A 10,622-nucleotide genomic window follows, 5' to 3' on the forward strand; every position below is an offset into this window, starting at 1 on the left:
CTTTGTCTTTTGTTGGGTTGGTTTGTTGGGGGCAGCGGGGGGTGAGGGGCAAATTAAATTTGTTGACGACGTGTCCAAACTTACTTTTTTGGTGACAACCCAGCGCCAGTTCACTCTCGAGCTCGATGATGTCGGCTGCCGCGCAGATCGCGCTGGTTGCCATTGCCCACATGAGCTCGGTCTTCCCGCTCGAGCTTTCCTGGAATGACTGCGTGCCGTACAGTCTGATTGGCGTGCATTGTCTGTTGATGAGTTACCAGCCGTAACGCCCGGGCTTTTTTGTCGACCGGATCTTTTTCTCTTTCCCCTGCTCTTTTTGTGTAGCTTGTACATCCATGTACCACTTGTTCCAATCCGACTCGTAGCTTATAAGTGACTTGCTTCATCTGAAACTTTGGCCATTCTTTTTTTTTTTTTTTTTTTTTTTTTTTTTTTTTTTTCCGCAATTTGATGATTGCTTTGGTTGAATCCTCGGTCGACGCGCTCGCCGGCGTGTGGCAGGGCTCCCACGACATGTGGACGTCGCTCTGGATGCGCGTGTCCAGCAGCGCGTCTGACTTTAACCTGTGGGTCTGGGGCACCCTCATCTCCCACCTGCTCGTCTTCTGGCTGCTCAACGCATTCTACTTGACGGTCGACTTGACTCAGGTAAATAATGATAACAATAAAAAGAACGTGCAATTCGTCCTCCTTCGGTCTTCAATGGGAAGTCGATAGACACGCACTGTTTTATTGAGTGTGCAGTGTCATGCAGCGAGCGAGTGAGTGAGAGCGAGTGAGGCAAAAGGAAGGTCAGCCGAACGAACTCGAAAACCCGCTTGCTTCGGTTTGTTGGCTTGCGCATCCAACATGCTTGATGACCGACCTGCCGCTCTTCGCTCTTCCAAGCCACAACCCTGCACTTCCAAATGATGCTATACTTGACTCGCTGCTCCGAGCACTATGTCCCATGACCGTGTGTGGGATTGTGTGACGCAAAAGCAAAAACCCCAAAGGTTGTGGTTTGGTTCAAGCAAAACACCACTCTGAGAATCTGAGAAATACTCAAAATTGTGTTCCGTCTGTTTCTCGCTCAGAAACCGAAATGGATGCTCAAGTTCAAGATTCAAGACGGACAGAACCAGCCAGTCGACAAGGCGCGCTTGTACAGCGCCATCAAACGCGCCCTGTTCAACCAGCTCTTCATGATGCCAGTGTTTTCGGCAGCGTCGTTTGGACTCGCTCAGGCGCGCGGGATTGAATTTGGAACGCCTCTGCCGAGCTTCCAAACCATCATTTTCCATCTCGCATGCTATGGCGTTGTGGAGGAAATCATGTTCTACTACAGCCACCGCCTGCTGCACTGGGGCGTCCTCTACAAGCGGATTCACAAGCTGCATCACGAGTGGACTGCTCCGATTGGCATCACGGCCATTTATGCGCATCCCATCGAGCACCTGCTGTCGAACCTGATTCCCGTCGCTGCTGGTACAGTGTTTTTGAAGGTCGTGTTTTGGCTCTCGTTTTCGAGCACTGACAGCCCAGCGCACAAAATGAATTGCGTTTGTTTACAGGTCCTCTGATCATGGGCTCGCACCTCGTCGTGTTCTGGATTTGGTACTCGCTTGCCATCTTTGTGACGTGCACCGTGCACTCGGGCTACCATCTGCCATTCATGCCGTCCTCCGAGTTCCATGATTTCCACCATCTCAAGTTTACCAACAACTTTGGCGTGCTGGGCTTCCTTGATTGTGAGGGTTGTCGTCTTTGCGAAGCGGTTTGTGCCCCGCAAGGGTTTTTGTTGTTGCGGTGGACGCTGACTGAACCAACCTGTTTCTGCTTGGGCTGGACCTGTCAAAATCAGGGCTTCATGGCACCGACAAGACTTTCCGGGCGTCCGTGCAGTTCCAGCGCCACTTTACGTCCATGTCTCCGCGTTCTCTGAAAGAGATTGTGCCCGACGTGAAGGCCAAGGCTGCGGACGCCAAGTCCAACTGAACGCGTTTCGATGTGTCGTTGTGTTGGTGGGTTTGAATTTTTTTGTGGTTTTCGTTTGCCGTCGTTGTTGTGATGAGCAGCACTGTCAATATCTACTTTTCGCCTCTCTCTCTCTCTCTCTCTTTTCCTGATCTGTCGTCACCATGCTGCCCCCTCCTGGCGTGTTCCAAATTTGCTCTTCGGTCTCCTAGATCGATGTGAATCTTTTGCTCAAACCGCAACCCCAGCGTCCCTTTTTTGGATTCGTGTAGAACATTTATCCACGTCTTCGCATTCCGCCCGCGCGCCTCCCCGCTCTCTTCTCTGCTCTCCTCTTCCGCGCTCTCCACTTCCATCCCTCCTCGCAAGCCCCTCCTCTGCTCCTGTCGCCTCGCTGCAACCAGCCACAAACCGTCCAACCGCAAAAAAGCAAAGTGGAGAAATCGGCGAAAACCAAAACAAGCCTTTTTTCGCATTCACTCTTTTTTTTTTTTTTTTTTCTTTTTTTTCTTTCTTTCTTTCTTGTTTCTTTCCGTGCTTCTGCTGTTGTCGTTCGTTTTGCTGGTCTGTTTGTGTTTTAACACGCTTCGTCCTTCTCTTGCGTGCTGATTCAGTGAAAGCACGACTGTCGGGCTGAAAAAGGCAAATACCGCTGCACACAAAACCGCTGGATTTGCATTGCGAATATTCATCGTTCTCTCTTTCTCCATTCAAATCTCGATTCCCGCTGCTTGCCTGCCAAAAACCAGACTGCGAGTGTGCAGACACACAACGAGCAGCTCTTCACGCAACATGTGGCTCAAGGCAGCGTCCGTCCGCATGGCGACCGCGACGACCGCGACAACGACAATGACAATGACGCATGCGCGCCCAGGCCCATGCTTCTCCGCTCGCCGCAAACCAACGTCGTCCTCGAGCGCATCGCGCCAGGCACCCTCCTGCTGCTGGCTGCCGCTGGCATTGCTGGCATCGCTCGTGCTGGCTTGCTCCCTCCCGGCCGGCGCGTTCGCTGGGTGCGACTTTAACATGAACTCGTTCTCCGCGCTCAGGGCGCAACTGGAAACTGCCAATGCGGTCAACAAGATTGTTTGCATGACCAACGCCCAGGTGGATGTGCCGACTGGTGTGCTTCCCATCAACATCATCGGCAACTACACCGTTACTGGCAGCGGAGGAAATTCGCCCGTCACGTTCGTCACGACCGACACGGTCAACCCCTTCATGCAGCCGAACTCGCCTTTCCTGGAGATTCGCTTTTCTCAGACAACCTTTGTCGGGTTTTACTCGGTCGTGCGGAGCTTTTCCGATACAAAAGTTGTGATGAACAATGTGGTCGTTCGTGACGGCGGTGGCGCCCTGTCGTTGAACTGGAACGCGGCCCTTGTTGTTGCCGACGCCACCTTTCAAAACCTGACCGGCACTGCCGTTGACATTGCCAGCGCCGGGCGCCCCGTTCAGCTGAGCAATGTGCGGTGCCTTCAGCTGGCTGGAGGCTTTGTCATCACAAGGTGCATCAGAGTTTCCGGTACCCCGACCTCGGTCATTCTGAGCAATGTGCTGGTCGCGAACAGTACTCATCAGGCCATTGAAGTGGTCAACAATGGAGCCGATAGCTGCTCGGTCGGTATCAATACTCTTACGCTGCAGTCCAACCTCGTCATGGACGGCTACGAGCTGGTGATTCTCCAAAACACCAACGTCTCGATCACAACACTCCGAGTGGTCAACAACACCTTTCAATTCCCAACCTCGTCCTTGTATGCCATCCATGCCCCTGTTGACGACTTTTCGGGAGTGCTCACGTTCGCCGCGACCGACTTTGTCCTCGATCTGCCCTTGTACGTGAAAACAAGCGGGCGTGCATTCAATTTTTTTTTTGGGCATGTTTCGGCGTTGGTCGCTTCTCACTGCACGCCTTTCCTTTTTGTTAGAAATGAGCGTTACGGTGGATTTGGAGTGCAAGCAAGTCGGGTCTCCCTGTCGAACGGCGTGATTACCGGCGGTGGACGCAACATGTTTGATTGCACCGCGTCTTCGCCAGCCAATGTCGGCCTCTTTGTGGCCAACGATGTCACCATACAAAACGCATTCGTATCCCAACAGGACAACTCAGGCGGTGCCCTGTACTTGAGCAACTTTGTGTCCAGCATCTCCAACTCTCGGTTTTTCGGCACGCGAAATGACGTGTTTATCGGCGGCTACGGTGGTGCTGTCCACGCAGAGACTCCTGGGACGCTGACAATCATCGACAGCACCTTTTCTGGCAACAATGCCGATCTGGATGGCCACTCTCTGTACACCACCGTCAATACGACTTTGGTCCGCTGCACGGTGATTAACAATTTGACTCCCAGCAACACCAGGACTGGTATTTATGCGGGTGCCGCCAGCAAGATCGAACTGCAGCTGATCGGTGGCCAGTTCTCGGCAGGGTATTACGCGATCAAATTGCACAACATCATTTTGACCGTGGACGGCGCGACATTTTCTCATCCATACCTCCAAGGGAATCTCATTTTCGACGACACCACCCAAGCGCAACATACCTATCGCAACGCCATTTTCGGTCCAATCAACGGCACGGATACGACCTATGTTCTCCTGGCTCAATCCCAGCTCGCAATGTCCATCTCCAACACGACCTTTTCCGACATTCGGCCGAGAATCTTCCAGGCCAATTCTGTGACAGCCACAATGAGCGATTCGTCGGTTTTGCGCAGTAAGATTGCTATCTTTTTGTCTTGCTTTTTTTTTTTTTTGTCTCTGTGTGTGTGTGTGTGTGCAATTTCTCGGTTGCCCTGTCGACTTGTCTCTGACTGCCAAGTTTGTTCGACCTTTCTCACCCCTTTGATTTTCGGTCTTTGATTTGCTCGTTTGTGGTTTGGGTTGGAAATAGCAAACGGCGTTTTCGTCGTGCCCACGCAAAATCTCAACATCACCCGCTCCTCGTTTGTGGACATTACGGCTACTTCAGCGAATGTGATGGCCGGTGCCATCACTGACACCGTCTCTGGTTTTGCCACCGTGACCTTGACGGCAACAAACTGTCAATTCCGCAACATTGTGTCGAAACATGCGCCCTTTGTTTCCGGCGACGGAATTTTCAAGTTTGCCGGTTGCGACTTTCGCAATAACAGCGGTGTCGGGCCAGCGGGACCGCTCAATGCCGGACTCATCCAATGGGCCACATCGGCATCCGTCCTGACTGCCTCGCTTGTCAACTGCACAGTCTCTGGCAATCGTCACACCAATCCAAACGCAACGCTGATTGGCGCGGGAACGACAGCGCCCTACAGCAGCGGGTTGCTGAACTTGGAAATTGTGGGCTCTGTCTTCTCTGGAAACCAGGGCGGTGTTGAGGTCGCCCTTCAGGGTGGCAGTGCCAGGATTGTCAACACGAAATTCCTCAACCTCGCAAGGAATTCTTCTGGTGGCTATGGCCATCTAGCGCTGGTGTTTGAAGGACCGAGTTCCAATGTGACCATCACGGACAGCCAGTTCCAGAATGGCAGGTAAAAGAGATTGGGTCGCTTTGGCTTGCGGTTTGTTTTTGGGTTGTTCTCTGGCTCGTCAAACTCACTGCTGCAACACTGTGTCTCATCCCCCCCCCCCGACACCAACTCCCAAACAAAACCTAGGGCTCAAGCGTGTGCTGCTGCCAAAATCTACGCTCAGAGCGTGTCCATTGTCCGAACAACGTTTGATTCCTTCTCGACTATTGACAATGGCGCAGTTTGTCTCAAGACGGTACAGGGCGCTCTGCAGTATTCCAACTTTACAAACAACTACTGTGCCTCCGGGCAGGGTGGTGCGATGCGGCTCGTCCACGACGTCAACACGTACGACTCGTTTGTGAACTTTACGCAGGTGATTCTGCAAAATAACACGGCTGCTGCAGGCGGCGCCATCTATGCGGCTGCCACATCCTACCCTCGCTTGCTTCAAGTCAGCTTGGTGGACGTGCACTTTTACGAAAACACTGGATTGACTGGAACTTCGGCGCTTCACATCGACACAAGCGTGACTGTAACAGGCAGCGGTGTGACCTTCGATTCCAACCGTGTTCTTAATGGTACGAGGCTGATATCGCCGTTTGTTGACGCAATTGTTCTTGCCGAGCCAATGATCTGACTTGTCTTTGATGCTGTCTTTTGTTCCGTGTGATTCTCCAGCTCTCACACCCACAGGAAGCGTCACGCTCACCTCGTATGATTCCAAGTTGGCTTGCACCGGCTGCACTTGGACGGCGAATATCGGAAATCGCAATGGCTCGGCCGTCACTGCCAGGGGCTCGTCATTCGTGCAAGCCGACGGTTGCACATTTGTCCGGAACGACTGCACGTCGCCGTACTGCTGGATTGTCTATGTCGAGACTGGGGCCAAGTTCTTTGGCGCCACAGCAACGTTCGAGCGCACCGAGCCACACTACCAGGATGTTCTCATTTACCAGTCGCCCGCGTACGTCTTCCTTGGTGACTCGTGCGTTGTCGAGAATCTGAACATTGGCTCGGCCACATACGTCGACTATGGGCGAAACGTTGGTGGATTCTGTTCGACTGCTTCCAGCTGGGGCGCCGACGGTCTCGACTGCTGTGTTCCTGGCTTTAGTGACTTCCAGGCCTGCTCGTGCTCGAGCGGCGAGATTTATGACGACGTTTCCAACACGTGCTCCGATTCGAGTCTATGGTTTGCACAGCTTGATCAGCGTCCACGCTCCACAGCGCCGGAATTGCAGGTGGTGCTGTCAAGCATGAATGCTGGCTTTGCGGCCATTGGTACAACTGTGGCGACAAGCTCGGTCGTGGAAAACATGGCAGGTCTGCTTCAATCCTCAGTGTCGCTCATTCGTTCCGACGCCCCGTGCGCCCAGAGCTTGGTCTCTGTCATTGCAAGCTTGGCGTTGATGGGCAATGCTTCCGCGGTGACCACGGCGCAACGCACCGCGCAAGACTCTGCCTCCAATCTCGTTCTGATCGTGGAGCGCGGTATTTTCGGCCTTCTCGCGGGCGTCACGACCCCACTCACCTACGTGTCGACGCCCAACTCTACCCACGTTGTGGCGCAAGCGGTGACTGTTTCGACAAGCACCTCGCAATCGGTGGTGTCTGTCACGCTCTTTGACGGACAGCTGACTGCCAGATTCCCTCTGTCGCTCCTCAGCACGTTGGGAGCCACCATCCCTTTGGCAGGCGTCGGGTTTTCCTCGAGCGCAGCGGCCACCCTCTTCCCAGCCCCGAGCGACGCGTCGTCCAACAGCAGCTCTGCGGATGGCCTCCCTGCAACGACAGTAGTCTCCCTCGTTTTGGACGGCATCGCCGTCTCCAACGCCGCGCACCCAATCGAGGTGACATTCACCCATCCCTCGACCTCTGCCCGCCGCACATGCGCCTTTTACAACTTTACAACCAACCAGTGGCAAGAGTCGGGCCTCACGCTGGTCGCGAGCACGCCCACCACAACCACTTGTCAGACAATTCACTTGTCGTCCTTCTCGGTCTTGTTTGCCGTCGATGGCGATGCGTCGGACTCGGTTGCCCTCACCGCCATCACCTACATTGGCTGTGCGTTGTCGATTGTCGGGTGTGTCTTGACGCTGGCATCCTTCCTGGTGACACGCCAAAAGACCACCTCGTCGTTGCAACTCAGCATGCTGTGCGTCGCGCTGCTGTTTGTGAATGTGCTGTTCATTGTTGGCTCGGCCGTGTCGGACAATGTGACGAGCTCTGACTCTGCCGCGGACGCCTGCATTGCCATTGCCGCGTTGCTGCACTACTTTTTGCTGGCTGCCTTTGCCTGGATGTTGATTATCGGAGTGTCCCTCTACCGGACATTGGTCCAGTTGCACGGAACGCTTGAGGGCGTCGGCAAGGTTTCTTCCCTGTTGGCTTGGGGTAGGTCGTTTGGCTTGTTGTGGGTTGTTTTTTTGTGTGTTTTTGTGTTTTTGAAACTGTCACTGAAGATGGCTCACCCTCTGTCGGTTTTGCTTTCCTGTTCATTCGTCAGCCGTTCCGTTGATTCCAGTGATTGTCATTTTGGGACTGGATGTGGACTACTACGGCTCGGATGGAGCGTGCTGGATTAGCAATCGCAACGCCCTCATTGCGGGCTTTATCGCGCCCGTTTTGACCATTATCGCCGTCAATTTGGTCATCTTTGGTCGGGTGGTGAGAGTCCTGTTCCAAAACTTGACGGACGCCAAGCTGATTGGCAAGGAAGACCGCTCGCATGCCAAGGTCGCAGCGTCTGTCTTTGTGCTCCTGGGCATCACGTGGGTGTTTGGCGTGCTTGTGATGGATGGAAGCTATCGCACCAGCACGTTCGAGTACCTGTTTGTCATTTTCAACTCGCTCCAAGGACTGTTCATCTTCATCCTCCTGGTTGCGACTCGCCGCCAGCTCCGTCATGTTCAGAAGCGACTCACCGTGCGACGCAAGCCCGGCCAAGCCGCCCAAGAACCTCAGAAATCGCAGCACTCCAGGCAGTCTACTTCCGATCCTCTGCAGTCCAGCACTGTCATGGGGACGCGTCCGTCAACGCTGGTCACCATGGATCGCCGCGGTACAGGCCCGTCATCTTCTAGCTCTGAGGGAAACCTCACACGGTCCAACACTGGAGTCTCGTCAACAGCGTCAGACGGGCATCTGCTTGACGAGGATCGCCCGCAAAAGTCCATGATGGAGATGACCAGCTACGGCCAGGCGGTCGATGACGAGCTTTACATTGGCGATGCTGCACAGAGCATTCACATGTGAAGGTCGCCCGTTTGTTTTGTGTTGAGCGCATTGTTTTAGTTTGTTTTGTGCTTGAGTGTTGAGAATTTAGTTTTGTTTGTGTTTCGCTGCAATTCAATCGTTCATTGCGGCTTTCCACCTCAGTACAGAAATCTAAGAAATGGAACGGAGTGTTTTGTTTTTTAAGTTTCAATTGACGACGAACAAGAGAGACACACACACACACTTTGGCAAACGAAATCCAAAAAAAGCATTGACATCGACAGAGCTCATGCAGCAAACACAACTACGCAAAAAACTGATTCCAATGAAAGACAACCAACAAACAAGCAACATGCTAAAGCAACCAAAAGCAAATCACAAGAAGGGTCCTACACATGCGACAAATTTGATAAAATGTCTTAAGAGTGTCCTGGCATTGTGTTGTTTTTTATCTTTTCTTCTCTTTTTGTTTTTCTTCTTTTTTGGTTTTGTTTTCTTGGATTTTGTCCTTTTTTTAGTTCATTTTTCTGGACGGCGTGAGCGGGTAAAGCACCCACGGCAAGTAGGTACTTTAAAGCACAAGTCGCACCTCACTCGCGAATGCAAGCACAGCACGCTTTTAGCAATGGCACTGGCTGCGAGACTGAGGAGCGTGAGCGTTGGAACCGAAGAAGCGAGGATTGCCCTTGTGTCGGTTGCCAACGGCGGACGACTGGTTGTGCTGGGCGGCATACTTGCCAAACACGCTGGCGTGTAGCATTTGCTTGCGCTGCGCGGTAAGCAGGGCGTTTTGCTCTGCGCGACGAGTTTGCAGCTGCAGCTCAGACTCGGTGAGCAAGGCCTCCAGGGAATCAATGCGGGAATCGTGGGGCTGCAGCTCGCTTCGGCTCTTGTGCGACCGAGGCGTGACGTGGTGATTCTTGTGCGGCTCCTGCGTGCGCAGGCGGATTCCGCCGACGATGCGCGCTGGCACAGCACGTGCTTTGATGTCCGGAACCTTGGCCAGGGCGTTTGCAGCAGAGCTGTCTGGAGTCGACAGCCGAGCAACGTCCATTTCCACCGTCGTTTGGGCAGGCTGTTGCATCATGCGGCCCACCGAACGGAACCAGGACCCGACGTACGACGACGGCGCGCCCTCGGCAGCCGCAGCAGATCCAGCATAGGCCATCTCGATGCTGGCGCTCATGTCGAGCGACTCGGACAGCTGACGACTAAATTCGGCGGCACGCAGTTTGCGCTGTGCTTTGGCCGTCATCCGGCGCGAGCGGCGATTCTGCTGCTGCTGTTGCTGCTGCTGAGCAGATTCGTCTTCGAGGACTTGCACACCAGCATCGCAGTCGACCATGGAGCCTTCGTCCTCCGAGATCATCTCCTCGTCGCCCACCTGAGATCCCGTCTCCGAGTGGGTCACGCTATGCTCGGCGGTTTCGACTCCCGGGGAGCGCACGTCCTGCACGGTGATGCCTGTGCGAGAGTTGAAGATGAACCGCAGATGGTGTGAGCCTGTCAGTGCATGTTCTCTGTGTGGCGTTCAAAGTCTGGCGTTGTAATTTTTCGATGGGAATTATCCCCTCCACCGCCACCACCCCCAACATCGCCCCCCCCCCGAACAAATCCTCACATTCAAAGCACTCATTCGCCAACAATCCAAAAACAAAAAAAAATCACCCAAAAATGTCGCGCCCTAAATTTTGAAATTTTTCGAAATTTGGATGACGAGAAGTTTGGTTGAAATTCCAGGTTGGTTTTGTTCGTTCACTCACCGTGTTCGCTGTCGTCCGTGTGTCCGTCGAGTAATAGCCAGCCCTAATAAAGTTGAAACCCATAGCAAAACAAGCACCATGGCACAAGGAGGAAGCAAGTGAGCAAGTAGGAAACAAATCTCGGAAAGAGGAACTGAGGCAGAAGGAACAACGGAAGCAAGCTCATCTGCAGTGCTTTGTCCTCCCCCTC

The 10,622-nt window shown here is 53.5% G+C and overlaps 3 protein-coding genes across 3 annotated transcripts; 2 read left to right on the forward strand and 1 right to left on the reverse strand.

Annotated features, from left to right (window-relative positions):
* The first annotated feature begins 441 nt into the window (after positions 1-441).
* On the forward strand, positions 442-2,085 carry CAOG_05332 (sterol desaturase). Its single transcript, XM_004346967.2, has 4 exons — positions 442-648; positions 1,077-1,467; positions 1,554-1,730; positions 1,844-2,085. The coding sequence occupies exons 1-4, from the start codon at positions 451-453 to the stop codon at positions 1,975-1,977; spliced, it is 900 nt and encodes a 299-aa protein (XP_004347017.2). The 5' UTR covers positions 442-450; the 3' UTR covers positions 1,978-2,085.
* Positions 2,086-2,475: 390 nt separating this feature from the next.
* Positions 2,476-8,853, forward strand: CAOG_05333 (hypothetical protein). Its single transcript, XM_004346968.2, has 6 exons — positions 2,476-3,794; positions 3,888-4,675; positions 4,853-5,468; positions 5,595-6,028; positions 6,129-7,847; positions 7,960-8,853. The coding sequence occupies exons 1-6, from the start codon at positions 2,749-2,751 to the stop codon at positions 8,706-8,708; spliced, it is 5,352 nt and encodes a 1,783-aa protein (XP_004347018.1). The 5' UTR covers positions 2,476-2,748; the 3' UTR covers positions 8,709-8,853.
* A 6-nt stretch (positions 8,854-8,859) lies between these two features.
* Positions 8,860-10,475, reverse strand: CAOG_05334 (hypothetical protein; the record flags this gene model as incomplete). The annotated part of the gene is made up of 2 exons (XM_004346969.2): positions 8,860-10,133; positions 10,433-10,475. Coding segments are annotated over 2 exons (888 nt in total), but the record flags the coding sequence as incomplete, so codon positions are not given.
* Positions 10,476-10,622: the final 147 nt, after the last annotated feature.

The sequence above is a fragment of the Capsaspora owczarzaki genome, assembly GCF_000151315.2.
Source record: "Capsaspora owczarzaki ATCC 30864 unplaced genomic scaffold supercont2.8, whole genome shotgun sequence".
Classification (NCBI taxonomy): domain Eukaryota; class Filasterea; order Ministeriida; family Capsasporidae; genus Capsaspora; species Capsaspora owczarzaki.